Raw genomic sequence first — 16,865 nt, forward strand, 5'->3', positions numbered from 1 at the left:
CCTCAGCCTCCCGAAGTGCCCAGGTGTGAGCCACCGCGCCCGTCCTGATTATAGGTTTTTCTTTAGATACCTAAAGGTGGTTTTACTGGTTACAGTGATTATTAAGTTAAAAAGAAAATGGGGAAAAAGTCATTGAGTAAACTCTGGGTTGCATGATGGCAGGGACTTTATTGGGTTTGTTACTAATGTGTCTCTAACACCTAAACACAGTGTCTGGTGCTTAATATTTATTGGATGAATAAAATTTTACAGGTTAATTTATAAGTTAGTAGTAAATGGTAAAACTGATGTGTTCCTCATTGATTCTTTTTTTTTTTTTTTCTTTTTTGAGGCGGAGTCTAGCTCTGTCACCCAGGCTGGAGTGCAGTGGTATAATCTCAGCTCACTGCAACCTCTGCCTCCGCGGTTCAAGTGATTCTCCTGCCTCAGCCTCCTGAGTAGCTGGGATTGTAGGCGTGCACCACCATACCCTGCTCATTTTTGTATTTTTAATAGAGACAGGATTTCGTCGTTTTGGCCAGGCTGGTCTCAAACTCCTAACCTCAGGTGATCCACCCGCCTCGGCCTCCCAAAGTGCTAGGATTACAAGTGTGAGCCACTGTACCCGGCCCCCTCAGTGATTCTTAATTTTTTTTTTTTTTTGAATGTATGGATCATTTTGAGAATCTGAAAGTCTTTTCTCAGAACAATACAGATAAATACAAACTTTTAGATGTAATTTAAAGGGGTTCAACACTACCTTGAGGAACTTCGTTCACCTCAGGGTATACAAGCCACGGTATATGCGATAATAGTTTAACAAAAACAGTGTCAGGCATTGTGCCAAGTGCTATATAGTCTTAATTCATTAGAATGTGGTATTTATGCAACTAAATTTGTGAGTTTGAGAACCTGTTAGGTTTCCAGAGGAAGCAACACCATCTGGCATTCTGACACATGTAGAACATTAATCACGAAGAGCCAAAAAAAAAAAAAAAATCATTTTATGTGTATGTGTAATAAGACTGTAATGCAGGGGTGCACACAGAGTAGTTAAATAATAGAGATTAAGGGTGGGAAAGTAGAGAACCAGTTAGGAAGAGTGAGCCCTGGGAAGACAGACAAGAATGAGAGGAGACAATTATGGGGGTAATACAGAGTTGCATCTGGAAGAAACAAAAACCATAGAGGAAGATACATAAAATGAATCTCAGCCAGAGAAATTCTTCTTACCCTTTCCTTGCTTACAGCAGAATTGGAGAGGTTTCAGCAATGAGTGAGGCTAAGTAGGCAGCAACTTCTGTATGCATATGCATTCTAGAAGGAAAGTGGTAGAGGACAGGGCCAGTGGGAAATGGCTGTCTTCCAAGACAGAGCTAAGGTTTTCCTTTCTACTTCCAATAAACCATGTATATTTTGTGGAAGCACTTATTGCTGGGTGTTTTATTGCTAAATCTATTTCTTTGATCCTTCCCTCACTAGACAGACTATAAACTCCCACAAGAGTAGGGTCCTCTTCTGTCTTATTTGCTATTGTCTCATTCACTGGCCCCAGTTCCTAGATAGTACCTAGCACATAGTATGTGTCTTATTAATATTGAATTAATGCATTTTTAAAAGTTACCTGTTTGTTTCAGATATATATCTATCTATCTTGTGTTACCCAAGAGATTTGAGTGGGGGCATGGTACCAAAGCCCCAGGTAAAGATTCTGTGTATAGGGAAACTTAGGTAAACAACACCATTTGTAATTTAATTTTTTATCCGTGTATTTCCTTACAACTGTTACTTTTATGAAGGTATATTTGAAAAATGAGGGTATTGTATGTGTGTTTTTGTTTGTTCTTGTTCATTTTAAAGATAGAATTTGATTTGAGAGCAGATTTAATATCTTTTTGTCTGAATTATGTGATTATTGAATGTTTGATGGCAATTGTCACTATATAAATGTAATTTTCTTTTTTAAAAAAACAGAACTACCAATGAAATAAAAAATCTTCAGTACCTACCTCGAACAAGTGAGCCCCGTGAGATGCTCTTTGAAGACAGGACAAGAGCTCATGCAGATCATATAGGACAAGGTTTTGAACGACAGACTACAGCTGCTGTTGGAGTGCTGAAGGCTGTGCACTGTGGAGAGTGGTATGTATAACTACTGCTATTTTAATCAAAGAATTTCTTGGCTTCTACAATTTTTCTTGGAAAATCTTAGTCACTCCTCCTTACTGTGAGAAAAAAGTTACATTTTTTACCTGTATTTGGATATCTTAATTGTATAATTGTACTAAAGATTTTAAATTGCTAGAATCTGGCTGGGCAGGGTGGCTCACACCTGTAATCCCAGCACTTTGGGAGGCTGAGGTGGGTGGATCACGAAGTCAGGAGATCAAGACCAGCCTGGCCAATATGGTGAAACCCTGTCTCTACTAAAAATACAAAAATTAGCCAGGCATGGTGGCGCACGCCTGTAGTCCCAGCTACTCGAGAGGCTGAGGCAGGAGAAACGCTTGAACCCAGGAGGCTGAGGGTGCAGTGAGCCGAGATCGTGCCACTGCACTCCAGCCTGGGTGACAGAGCAAGACTCTGTCTCAAACAAAAACAAAAACAAATAAATTGCCAGAATCTAGGTTTAAACATTTGGGTTAACTGAAATAATTAATTTCATGTTCTAAGTGACGTAGATGTGAAAAAAAATTAAGGTAAAAGGAAAACTAAGGCTTACCTGGTGCATGCTGTATGCCTGTTTACAAATGTCATTTAATTTAATTTTTCTCAACTACGTTTTGCTCCATATTTATCATATAAGGAAACTGAGGCTCAGGGCTGTCAAATAATTTTTTTTTTACAGTCATATAGTTAGTAAATGGTACAGCAGAGACTGATTTCAATCTGATTCCACACTGTTCTGTTTTCTCTTCCTCCTGCTTTTCTGTACCCTTTCTGAGGTTTGGTTTCTCTTTATTATGTATTTGCTTTTCCATATTCTTTTTTTTCCAGCTTTGCCTACAAGTTTCACTTTGAATATTTTGACAGATTAAAAAATGGATTATTCTTTTAAATATACTTGAGATGTCATCTCATACATTGTTACTTTCCATTTATTAAATGGATAAAACATATAAAGCAAAGTTACTGTAATTTTGCGGCTGGGTGTGATGGCTCACGCCTGTAATTCCAGCACTTTGGGAGGCCAAGGCGGGTGGATCACCTAAGGTCAGGAGTTCGAGACCAGCCTGGACAACATGGTGAAACCTCATCTCTATTAAACATATGAAAATTAAGCCGGGCGTGGTGGCTCACGCCTGTAATCCCAGCACTCTGGGAGGCCGAGGCGGGCGGATCACGAGGTCAGGAGATCAAGACCATCCTGGTTAACACGGTGAAACCCCGTCTCTACTAAAAATACAAAAAATTAGCCGGGCGTGGTGGCAGGCACCTGTAGTCCCAGCTACTCGGGAGGCTGAGGCAGGAGAGTGGCCTGAACCCAGGAGGGGGAGCTTGCAGTGAGCCGAGCTCGCACCACTGCACTCCAGCCTGGGCTATAGAGCAAGACTCTGTCTCAAAAAAAAACCAAAAAAAAACGAAAATTAGCTGGGGCCAGGCATAGTGGTTCACACCTGTAATCCCAGCACTTTGGGAGGCTGAGGTGGGAAGATAACGAGGTCAGGAGTTCAAGACCAGCCTGACCAACGTGGTGAAACCCCATCTCTGCTAAAAATACACACACACACACACACACACACACAAATTAGGTGGGCATGGTGGCACGTGCCTGTAATCCCACCTACTGACGAGGCTGAGGCAGGAGAATTGCTTGAACCCAGGAGGCAGAGGGTGCAGTGAGCCGAGATGGTGCCACTGCACTTCAGCCTGGGCGACAAGAGCAAAACTCTGTCCCGCCACCAAAAAAAAAAATAATTTTGCTTGCTTAGATTTTTGTTTTCCAAAATCGAGTATTGTTTGGGTATGAAATGTGAGTTGGAATATGCTATTTTGCTTATTAGAACCATTTAAATTTTTTTTCCCCCCCGAAGAGACAGGGCCTCACTCTGTTGCCCAGCCTATAGTTCAGTGGTGCTGTCATGGCTCACAGCAGCCTTGACCTCTTAGGCTGAAGCAAGCCTCTTGCCTCAGCCTCCTGAGTAGCTAGGACTACAGCCACACACCACCACATCTATAAATTAAGAACAATTAAGTCAACTTTGTTGATAGTGAATGTGGTTCACGTCTTTTATAGTCTTACTTATTTTTGTCTACTTGTTAATTTGCAGCTTTAATACTGGATTTGTCTTTTTCCTGTCAGTTTTTCTAGTTTTTGCTCTATTTTTTCTTTTGTGACAGTTTTATCAAGCCATGATCACATACCATACAATTCACCCATTTAAAGTGTACATACAGTTGAATAGTTTTTAGTATATTCACAGAGTTGTGCAACCACCACCAAAATGATAGAACATATGATAGAACATTTTCATCACTTCACAAAGAAACCACAGCCTTTAGCCATCACCTCCCCAATCCTCCATCCTCCATCCTCCATACTCCCAGCCCTAGGCAAGCACTAATTTACTTTCTGTCAGTAGGTATATGTCTGTTCTTAACATCTAATATAAATGGAATCACATAACGTGGTCTTTTGTGATTAGCTTCTTTCACTTAGCATAGTGTTTTGAAGGTTGTTCCATATAGTTTGAAGCTGTGTTCTTAGGCAAGTACACATTTAGAATTGTTATTCTTGATAAATTGACCTATTTTTTCATTATAAACTGCCCTTTTTATCCTTGGTAATATTCCTTGTCCTGAAACTTTGTTAATATAGCCAATTCAGCCTTCTTATGATTTGTATTTACATGCTGTATCTTTTCCCATTCTTTTTCTTTTAACTTATGTCTATATTATTGTTACATGTAGATAGATACATAGTTGAGTCTTACTTTTTTTAACCCAGTGACAATCTTTGTCTTTTAATTGGAGTATTTAGATTATTTATATTTAATAGAAATATTAGTAAATTTGATTTTAAATTTACCTTCTTGCTTTTTCCAATTTGCTTCTTTATTCCTTTTTTACCCGTTTTCTTGTCATATTTAAGCATTCCATTTTACCTCCATGATTTGGTTAGTAGCTTATAGCACTGTGGTTGTTTTTTTTGTTTTTTTTTTAAAAATTTCATTGTTGTCAACTTACCACAGTCTGCCTTCAAATAATATTAGACTTCTTTATGTAATGTGTAAGAATCTTTCAATAGTATACTTCCAGTTATTCCCTCCCCTTCACATTTCTGGCCTTTGTGCTAATTGTCTTGTATTTTACTTTACGTATGCTATAAACCCCACGATGTATGTTATTACTTTTTCTTTAAAGAATCATTTCTAAAGATATTTCTTTAAATGAGAATAAAACCTCTTTCATATTTATCATTAGGTGTGCTATACATTCCTTTTCATAGATCTACATTTTCATTTAAGTATCATTTTCCTTCCACCTGAAGAAATTCCTTTAGCAGTCTTTGTTATGCTGGTTTTCCGGTGACAGATTCTCTCAGCTTTTGTTTATTTGAACATGTTTTTATTTCACATTTTTGGAGGATATTTTTGGTGGGTATAGAATTCTAGATTGACTTTTTCTTTTAGTACTTTAAAAGTACTCCATTCTCTTCAGGGTTGCATTGCCTTTGATAAGAAGCCTATGATCATTCTTATCCTTCTTTCTCTGTATATAATGTATTACATGATTCTCAGATTTTCTTTTTTTATCACTGGTTTTTAGAAATTTAGTTATGATTTGCCTTCATATGATTTTTTTTAATGTTTGGAATTTTATTCCAAAATCCATTTTTTAGCATCTCTGTAAAAATGTATTTATATATTCCTAATTAATTCAAGAATTTGAGAATTTTTTAGAATTATATTTAAAGGGACGAGTAACCTCAGCAAACACCAAGTTTATTATATTGGTACTTTTCTAATGAAATCTCTTAATTTATAAAGTTACTTAAGAGTTTTATGCATCAGTATAGTTATATGTATCTTCTATGGAAAGAAAATACTCCCTTTTCCTCATATTTACTTCTAATTTTTATGTAGTATTTTCAACTTTAGCACTTAAATGTATGAAGCATTAATCTTATTCTTCAAATAGAACACTTAATTTTCTTGGTTTATACAGTTTACCAATTCAGATCATTTCAATTTTCCAAACTCTTGTGACAAATATTTATACAAAATGAAGTCAGTTTTTAATCTCTGTCTAGGTTGAAAGTCATGGTGTTGGCTCTTTCTTTAAATATGTGAAATGGCTTTCCAATTAACAGTTTATTTGTAAGACAGTACTGTGGTATTGACCATAAACCATTTTTGCTTTGAGTTTAATAAGAGCTCAAGAGAGTGAAACATTTATGGCAGATTCTTGTTATCTCATTTTCTTTTTTAGGCCTGATCAACCCCGTATAACCAAAGATGTAATTTGTTTTCATGCTGAAGATTTCTTAGAAGTAGTTCAACGAATGCAGTTAGATTTACATGAACCTCCACTGTCCCAGGTATTTTTAATACACTTACTGTCTTACACTTACTGGTTTAGTTTTTATTATGAAGAGTCTTATTTGTATTGTTTTATTATTTTTTAGTGTGTCCAATGGGTTGATGATGCAAAACTGAATCAACTGAGGAGGGAAGGCATTCGCTATGCCAGGATTCAGCTATATGATAATGACATTTATTTTATTCCAAGGAATGTTGTTCATCAGTTCAAGACAGTTTCAGCTGTATGCAGTTTAGCATGGCACATTCGGCTCAAATTATATCACTCAGAGGAGGACACTTCTCAGAATACAGCTACTCATGAAACAGGCACATCATCAGATTCCACATCATCTGTTCTTGGACCTGACACTGACAACATGGTTTGTGCTGTAAGCAAAGCCTCCTTGGATTCTGTTTTTTCAGATAAACTTCATTCTAAATATGAATTACAGCAGATTAAACATGAACCTGTTGCATCTGTAAGAATCAAGGAAGAACCTGTGAATGTTAATGTTCCTGAAAAGACTAGAGCACTGAATAATATGGATGGCAAGAATGTTAAAGCAAAATTGGATCATGTTCAATTTACAGAATTTAAGATTGACGTGGATTCTAAATTTGAAAATAGCAACAAAGATTTAAAGGAAGAATTGTGCCCTGGAAATCTAAGTCTAGTTGATATAAGGCAACACAGTTCAGCACATTCAAATCAAGATAAAAAAGGCGATGACATTTTGTGCTAAATTTGCATATAGCATCTAAAATCCTTTTTTTAAAAAATTTAATAATGTAATAAAGATTCATGAATTCTGAAAGCAAGCCAAGGACTTGCTCCTATATCTGTTACAAAACATTGTTTATGTAGCTTTGTAACATTCCTCAGTGCCTGTCCATAACTGTGAAGTATTAAGCACTTAGGGCCAGATGCACTGTAAACATTGCAGGTTTAAACATAAAGGAGTCTTTAAAAAAAATCATTTACGTTGGAATTTTAGGTTTTAGAATAGAGCTGACATTAACATATATATAAATATATATATATTTTGTAATATGAGCCAGAATTCTTTTTCAACAATTTAAAGCTTTTCCATAGAGCTTATTTATATCCTTTTTTTTTTCATTTTAAATGTGTCAGCACTGTAGTGTAAATAGCTTTTAAAATATCTTTTTAGTGTGATTTATACTGAAATGTGAGCCACTTAATAAAGGTTCATATTAATAAATATGTTTTCTGTTGAGTCTGCAAAGACAAACTGACAATTCATTTAAGTCATTTGTTTGATATGATTCTCTGCTGGTATATCCATTTAGTGTGGTATTGGAGTGCAAATGTACATAAGTCAAATCTAGTACATATTTAAATTCCCCACGCTGTGCTGGCCTTTTTTTTTTTTTTTTTTTTTTTTTTTTTTTTTTTTGGTATGGAGTCTCATTCTGTCACCAGGCTGGAGTGCAGTAGTGCAATCTTGGCTCACTGCAACCTCTGCCTCTCAGGTTCAAGTGATTCTCCTGCCTCAGCCTCCCGAGTAGCTGGGACTACAGGCACGTGCCACCACACCCAGCTAATTTTTTTATTTTTAATAGAGATGGGGTTTCATCATGTTGGCCAGGATCGTCTTGATCTCTTGACTTTGTGATCTGCCCGCCTTGGCCTCCCAGAGTGCTGGGATTGCAGGCATGAGCCACAGTGCCTAGCCTGTGCAGGCATTTTTAACAACCAAGACTCAGTTAAGAAAGTGTGCATCTGTGTGTGTGTGAATGTATATATGTATATCATATTTGCATAATTTTCTTAAATTGCTGAATAAGATGAATAAGTAAAATTCCTTAGCCCTTCTCCCCGGAATACATTGAAAAATTTTTATATTAAACTATTAAGAAAGTGGTGTAGGTAATAGAAACAGTTTTAGAAAGTTGGGAGAAACAAGGTATGTTATTGATAACAAAGCCTTCTAACTAATGAAGTTACGTGGCCAGATTACATAGCCTACCATAGATTTTTTTGGTTATGTATGGAGTGATAAGAAGTATAGAGAATTTTCTTACTAATAACTACCTTTACTAAGTAATAGCTGAGTATAAAATCTTTAGTTACAGAAAGCTTAATTGTGAGCAATTAAAATCCTTTTACATTTTTCTTGCAGAATGGGAGAAAAATATGGCAAATACAAAACTGTAAAATAAGGGCAATGACAATGACTCAACTGCCATGTACAGAGATGTAACTAACAAAATAGTTTGTGGTACTTCATCTCTCTCAGGATCCCCTCCCTACCCTAGCAAGGCAAACAACTTGGAATACTTGCTTTTCAAAAGAAGTTCTAGACATTAAATTGAGGTAGGAGACAGATTGCCAGTGCCTAACTACAGATGAGTAAAACAGACTTTTTAATGATAGACTCACTGTTTGACACTGCTTCCACTATTGTAATTAAAAGTCAGACAGAAGTCTTTGATGTGTGTGTTGCTGTAAGAAACTTTGCTCATTGCAGATCTATTTTGTTTGTTTTTGGTATTATTCTGGGCGCATACTTTGGTTGATGACTTTCAGTTGGGGTTCTTTGTGCTGCCTTTTGGGTTACTGTTGGTATTTCCATCTATAGTACCCATCAAAACTGCTCATATTTCTGGTTAGGGTGAAGCCATTTAGGAAGAAGCATTTTACCAGAACAAATAAAAGTTAATTGCAGCAATGATGTCAGTTCTGGCCCCTAGATTAATAAAAGGACAGGCAGATATCATAGGAAATTTTCATGGTTTGTAGGAAATCAGTGTTTGCAACATAGGAAGTTTCATGGGATAGGGAAGGTATAAATCAAGATAGTAAGAGTTTTGTTTTATATGTCATTGTCTTACCGTGCTCCCCACCTATTTAATCTTCTGTTTTAAGCTAAATTTATGGATTTGCACCTACCCTTTTGAGTGACAAAAGTTCTTAACAAACCAGTATTGAGAAATGAGAAGGGATGTGATTAAAATGGTTTTCTGTTTCTCTTTAAAGTTGAAGAACGATATATTTAACAAGAGATGTGTTTTATTTCCAATTTTCCAGTAGCATATATGTAGATGCATTGAGGTCATACTGTGAGAAAATAATCTTTAGGGTATCCCTCCAAAATATGAGCCTTAAACTTTTTAACTTAAAGGAAGGCATATCTAATAACAACCATAGTGGTTGCTTTTAGGTATAGTTTCCTATATAACCTATAGTCAGACTTATCTATAATATGAAAATTAAATTGTTTTAAAATGCATACATTGGCCGGGCACGGTGGCTCACGCCTGTAATCCCAGCACTTTGGGAGGTCGAGGCGGGCGGATCACAAGGTCAGGAGTTTGAGACCAGTCTGGCCAACATGGTGAAACCCCGTCTCTACTAAAAATACAAAAAAATTAGCTGGGCCTGGTGGCGTGCGCCTGTAATCCCAGCTACTCGGGAGGCTGAGGCAGGGGAATTGCTTGAACAGGGAGGTGGAGGTTGCAGTGAGCCACGATCGCGCCACTGACCTCCAGCCTGGGCAACAGAATGAGACTCTGTCTCAAAAAAAAAAAAGCATACATCTCTGAAGGTAAAGTATAAATCAGTGGGCTCAAGATTTGCAGGTATAGCCTTGTTATTGCCTTCAACAATGCTTACGTTCCTTGTCTTACGGGTTATAATTTTCAAATCCTCTTCAGATACAATCTGAGAACTTGTTGACTACCTTTGTTACATTTAAAAATTTTCTATTTTAATATTGCATTATATTAATGGTTTTATAGTTAGTACATTCCAGTTCTTTATCTGAAGAATATTGCTTTTATTTCCAGTTTCTTGGACCAGAACAATAAACTACGTAAGACTTAGTTTCTATATGGTCATATACTATATAGAATAAAGAATTGTTACGTAAATTATTAAATGGGTATATAGACCTTTACATAAAAACTAAGGTACCTCAGTGGAATCTGCTATAGTGCTTCCCCCTCCCCACCCCTCCATTTTGTTTATAACCTTTTAGCTATCTAAATAATACATATTCCATACTCAGGTTAGCTGGTTAGCTAGCAAAAGAATTAACATTTGTGATATTTACTTGCAAACTTTACTGAAGCCATATTCATTATCTTCTTTGTCACCAAGGCTGTTGACCTTAAATAAACATTAAGTTATCTTGCACAACACTGTATATGTGTGTGTGCATGTGCTTGTTTCTGTGTACATTTGTGGGAAATAATTATGTTTGTTTCCACATGTATTCATTTTTAATCCATTCTGTAACTTTTCTGGGGGGGGGGTGGTCATTGAGGGTAGGGAAGGTTTTATATTTTAAGTTGTCGTTAAGGTATTTCATTAGTGTTCCTGAGTGTAAAACAGTTTTTTCCCAAATACTTATGGCAGATAAGAGCATTTTTGTAAATAATAAATTAGCACCGTTTGGATTAAATTTGCATTCAGTTGTTTTTTAGACAGGTTCATTGTCATGTAAAGCAAATATCTCAAAATTTATTTTACATTTAGCAAAGGTGCAAGATTGTTTTTGGAGTTTGAGAGATATTTTCCTTGTCTTCCATCTTTCAATAAATACTAAAATTGATAACCACAATCTTTTTACTTTTGTAATTATTTTCTTTAAATTGACATTTTAATCTTGTCAACTTTAAAAGTTCTTTTCTGTCTTCAATAGAAACCATAAAATCTTGAATTGACTCCAATTTGAAAATCTTTTTTTTTACTCTTAAAGCTAACTCTCAAAAGTTGACTTACGCCAACAGAGACAGATATTGAGGATTATCTTAAAAAGGTCACTAAACCAGGTATGGGTGCTGGGAATGGTATGATAAATACCTCTCTTGTCCCACTAGACGTAACGATTGGGAAGACAAAAGCGCCATTCTTTTCAAAATACTTTTAGACTGCATGATGGGTTTTAGGTGTGGTAGAATAGATCTTACTGTTTCTCTTACTTGATGTAACTACATTTATATGTAAACACAATTTTACTGGTTTTAGACTGCATTGCCTGTTTTATGAAAGAGTCATGTTTGAGGTTTGGCACTGACAGTACACTTCAGATATGATAATTAAGGGGACAACTCAGGAGAGCTTGTAAGTCCTTTTGTCTTCTATCCTGGCTTTTCTTTTCTTTCTGTAACCCAGTACATACTACAGATGGAAATCATTGCTTTTTAGAACGTCAAGCACCCACAGCCTAAAAACAAAGCTGTCTTTTCCTCGTAGCTTTATGGGTGTTGTATAGCAGTCATATCTCTGCTGAGAGCGGGGAAGGGAGGGGAAAACATCCTGCATTTCAGGTTATCTTCCCTTCCAGCTCTTCTTGGACTTCAGACCCAATCAGGGAATATGAATGAGCTTGAGAACAAAATATGGGCTGGGCGAGTAGAATTTATGTTAACTAGAAATTAAAATTTGTAACTTGTATGTTTAATTACTGTGAACTGCCTACCAAGAACTGCACTGTGAACATGTGAGAACTCTGGATCATTCTGTACATTTTGAAATTTAGAACTTACGCATCTATGTTGTTAGAATGTTAAATCTACACTTTTCTGTAAAGTTCACTGCTGTTGTGCTACTTAAGACTACTAAGTGTACAGAGTCAGAGGCAAATCAGTATTATAGTCGCACAGCCTGGCCAACATGGCAAAACCCCGTCTCTACTAAAAATATAAAACTTAGCCGGGCATGGTGACACGCACCTGTAATCCTAGCTACTCAGGAGGCTGAGGCAGGAGAATCGCTTGAACCCGGGAGGCGGAGGTTGCAGTGAGCCGAGATCGTGCCATTGCACTCCAGCATGGGTGACAGAGCAAGACTCAGTCTCAAAACAAACAACAAACAATATTATAGTCACAAATGTTGTGTAATAGAGAGTTGAGAAACTTCTTTGGACAGACAGTTTGATCCCCCTGCCCCGCCAACCCAAAGTTTTTTCTTGAAATTTTATTTGTCAACTAAGCCAGATTTTTACCTGCCTCTACCTCAAATCTGTTGTTTCTAAAAATACCTTTATCTTTAAGTCTGGCTTTTGTTAATGCTCTTGTTCCGTCTTTCTTCCTAAGTTCTCGGGAATTTCTGTCTGCCTTCACTTCCTCATCTTACATTTATTCCTCATTTCACTACAATTTCATTTAAATCCTCACATGTATGTTGAAATGGTTTTCTCAAAAGTTACCTTTTGACTGCCAAATCCAGTGGCTGCACTTCTTTTTTTTTTGAGATGGAGTCTGGCACGATCCTGGCTCACTGCAAGCTCCGCCTCCCGGGTTCACGCCATTCTCCTGCCTCAGCCTCCTGAGTAGCTGGGACTACAGGCGCCCTCTACCATGCCCAGGTAATTTTTTGTATTTGTAGCAGAGACGCGGTTTCACCGTGTTAGCCAGGATGGGCTCGATCTCCTGACATCATGATCTGCCCACCTCGGCCTCCCAAAGTGCTGGGATTACAGATGTGAGCCTGCTGCACTTCTTAGTATTTCTATTTGACCCTTGCAGCACTATCATTTTACTCCTAAAACTCTTTATGACCTGTTCTTTTCATGTTGTGTTTCAGTTTCTTTGGAAGGATTCTTTTGCCTGTCTGCCACTATTTAAGGCAGTCTCCATGGTCTTTCCTTTAGGCCTCTACAGTCTGTCCCTGAGCTACCTTCATGATCCCACAGCGTCAGTCAGCCTGGTTTTTCACTTTAGTTCTAATGATCCATATGGTCAAATCTAAATTCTTTTTTGCCTTGCCCTCAAGCATTAGCTGTTTCTTTCCTCCCAATTTGGTTATTGTCATCACTTCCTTCATAATCACCTTAATTTGACTTTTCTCTTTTCCTGTGTCCTTTTGTTTTGTTTTGTTTTGGTTTTTTGAGACAGAGTCTCCGTTGCCCAGGCTAGAGTGCAGTGACATGGTCTTGGCTCACCGCAACCCCTGCCTCCTGGGTTAAAGCGATTCTTGTGCCTCAGCCTCCTGAGTGGCTGAGATTACAGGTGTGCACCACCACACCCCACTAATTTTTGTATTTTTAGTAGAGATGGGGTTTTGCCATATTGGCCAGGCTGGTCTGGAACTCCTGACCTCAAGTGATCCTGCCTCAGCCTCCCCAAGTATCGAAATTACAGGTGTAAGCCACTGTACCTGATTCCTGTGTCCAATTTGTTATGAGATTGAGTCAGCCCCAGAAGTACTTAATAATTCATCTGTTGCTCTTGTCACATCACAGTCATAGTAGATGTTCATCTCACCTGGACTCAAAATACCCTAAAGTGTTCTAGTCCTGTGCCCTTTCCCTCTTTATTCCATTCCATTCTTTGTGTTACCAACAGATTAACCTTTCTAAAATATAGAATTATTACTCTTCTTTGTAGAAGTACTCCTTGGCTTTTCCTTTGCTAACGAATAAAGGTCAAATGCTTAGCATAGCACTGAAGAGCCTTTATTATAGGCCCTCCCTTTCCAGCTTCATGTAACACAATTTCTTCTATTTGATGTGACCAGTTTTCCACTTTACCAGCTGGCAGTAATTGCCATTTTGTGAACTTTTAAAATTCTTTGCCTTTGCTGGGGAAATAAATATCTGGAATACAACATTGTGAGATCTTCTTCCTCTTTTCAAAACTCAGACATCATCTCCTGTACTGCCTTTACAGCAGTGGTCCCCTACCTTTATGACACCAGAGACTGGTTTTGTGGAAGACAATTTTTCCATGGACAGGGGTTGGGTGGGGGATGGCTTCAGGATGAAACTGTTCCACCTCAGATTATCAGGCATTAGATTTTTCAGGAGCATGCAACCTAGATCTGAACTGCATGTGCAGTTCACAATAGGGTTTGCCCTCCTATGAGAATCTAATGCTGCCACTGATCTGACAGGAGGTGGAGCTCAGGTGGTAATGCCCACTTGCACCCCACTCACCTCCTGCTGTGTGGCCTGGCTCCTAACAGGCCACAGGCTGGGACCAGGGGGTTGGGGACCCCTGCTTTACATACAGCGTTTCATAGGCTTTACAGGGGGACATCTCCAACTGTCCCCTCACCCAGTAGTTGGTATAGACCCAAATCTGTCTGCTGCCCTCTGCTCATAGCATTAAATATACATATTAAGTACATGTTGGACTGTAGCTAAACAATGAGCTAGAAGTTGGGTATTTTATCACTGTGTATCCCCAACACCTAATATATTTTATACTTGGTGTTCAATAAATATTTGACGGAACATACTGTACACTAGGGGTGGGGGAAGGTTAGGTAGGTTTCCTTTCTTGTTAAAGACAGTCTTGCTCTGTCACTCAGGCTGGAGTGCAGTGGCACAATCATGGCTCACTACAGCCTCAAACTCCTGGGCTCAGGTGATTCTCCCGCCTCATCCTCTTGAGTAGTTAGGATTACAGGCGCCCACCACCATGCTTGGCTAAATTTAATTTTTTTTTTTTTTTTTGGTAGAAACAGAGTCTCGCTATGTTGCCCAGGATGAACTTTAACTCCTGGCCTCAAGTGATCCTCCCACCTCTGTAGATTTGTATAATTTAAAGTCAGTCTGACTTCAAATTCAATTCTAGGATTACAACAGAAAGAAAAATGGAGACAAGTTGGATGAGAAGGTATTATAAAGAAACCAAGTTTCTTGTTTTGTACTGCAGTTTAACCAAAACTCTTATGGATACAGTTTAAGAAGGTAGTTATTAGACATCCAGGCCCTGTTGGACAGCTTGGAGAGAGTCAGTATTGTAGAATAAACCCGTAAAACCTGTGAAACTTACCCAACATTTTTCCTTCAGCTGGTTTTTCTAGAGACACACTGAAAATTTTTACAAACTAAAGATAAATTTTAACTATTCCTAAAATGATTAAAATGGCAAATATAAGCACCTATTTTTTTTTTTTTTTTTTTTTTTTTGAGACAGGGTCTCCCTCTTTCGCCAGAGCCACTTTATTTATCTTTTTGAGACGGAGCCTCAGGGAGGAGTGCAGTGGCACGATCTCGGCTCACTGCAGCCTCAACCTCCCAGGCTCAAGTGATCCGCCCAGCTCAGCCTCCTAGTAGCTGGAACTACAGGTGCATGCCACCATGCTCAGCTAATTTTTATATTTTTTGTAGAGACAGTGTTTCACCATGTTGCCCAGACTGATCTTGAACTCCTGGGCTCAAGCATTCCTTCTGCCTCAGCCTCCCAAAGTGATGGGATGACAGGTGTGAGCCACCATGCCTGGCTACATAAGAAACACCTTGATATCTCAGAGTCTGAGGCAGAATTTCACATTTTTAAGTCTTAAGTGGTAGATAAAGTCTGGTTATCAGACAGGCATTCTGTTTAAGCTTTTGTGGTTTTCCCTACTCATGTTTAAAAAAATTCAAAAATTGAAAATACTGAAGATGACAACCTGCCCTAGTTTTTTTTCAGTCTATATCCATTCCATTGCAGGAATGGAAGAAGGACATAAAGATTGCACATTTTCATACAGTTAGTCCTTCTGTAAAACCTGTAAAGCCACTTTATTATTTAGAAACAGGCTCTCACTCTGTTGCCCAGGCTCACTGCCACCTTGACTTCCCTGGGCTCATGTGACCCTCCCACGCCTCAGTCTCTCGAGTAGCTGGGACTACAGGTGTGTACCACCACACCCCGCTAATTTTTTAAATTTTTTATAGAGATTGTGTTTCACCATGTTGCCCAGACTGGTCTTGAACTCCTGGGCTCAAGCATTCCTCCCACCTCAGCCTCCCAAAGTGCTGGGATGACAGGCATGAGTCACTGCTCCCAGCCATGATATTTGACTGCAGGCATTTGTAGCAACATAGCTGAAGTTCAGTAAAAGGGAATAAGGCTGGGCATGGTGGCTCACACCTGTAATCCCAGCACATTGGGAGGCCCAGGTGGGAGGCTCACTTGAGCCCAGAAGTTTGAGACCAACATGGGCCACACAGCAAGACTCCCATCTCTAAATAATTAATAATAGTAGTAAAAACAGCCAGTCATTGTGGCACACACCTGTAGTCCTAGCTACTCAAGAGGCTGAGGTAGGAGATGGCTTGAGCCCAGGAGCTCGAGGCTGCAGTGAGCTATGATCAAGCCACTGCACTCCAGCCCGAGTGAAAGCGAGACCCTGTCTCAAAACAAAAACAACCCACCAAAACCACACTTGTATAACTGAGAAAATTACTTAGTCTATATTTCTCATCTGTAAATGGGAGGGATAATATCTGTTCTGTTAATTTGTGGTGAAAGTTAAGTGACAGAACATGCCAAATGTTTACTGAGCACATTGCCTGGCTTACTCTACATACCTTACATGTTAGCTTCTGCTTCTGGAATTAGTCAAAAGAATAGTTAAAAGAGTTCTGTGCTGGGTCACTCCAGTCATTTCACACCTTC

At 38.4% G+C, this 16,865-nt stretch overlaps 1 protein-coding gene across 1 annotated transcript in view; it reads left to right on the top strand.

The window, feature by feature from the left end:
* Positions 1 to 13,101, top strand: part of LOC105475368 (round spermatid basic protein 1 like) — a 101,996-nt gene extending 88,895 nt beyond the window's left edge. The window contains exons 6-8 of the mRNA XM_011730559.3: positions 1,954 to 2,121; positions 6,412 to 6,520; positions 6,608 to 13,101. Coding sequence (XP_011728861.2) covers positions 1,954 to 2,121; positions 6,412 to 6,520; positions 6,608 to 7,246 — 916 coding nt within the window. The 3' untranslated portion in view covers positions 7,247 to 13,101. The remainder of the gene's footprint in view (positions 1 to 1,953; positions 2,122 to 6,411; positions 6,521 to 6,607) is intronic.
* The last annotated feature ends 3,764 nt before the right edge of the window (positions 13,102 to 16,865 follow it).

This window comes from Macaca nemestrina, chromosome 4 (genome assembly GCF_043159975.1).
Source record: "Macaca nemestrina isolate mMacNem1 chromosome 4, mMacNem.hap1, whole genome shotgun sequence".
NCBI lineage: Eukaryota > Metazoa > Chordata > Mammalia > Primates > Cercopithecidae > Macaca > Macaca nemestrina.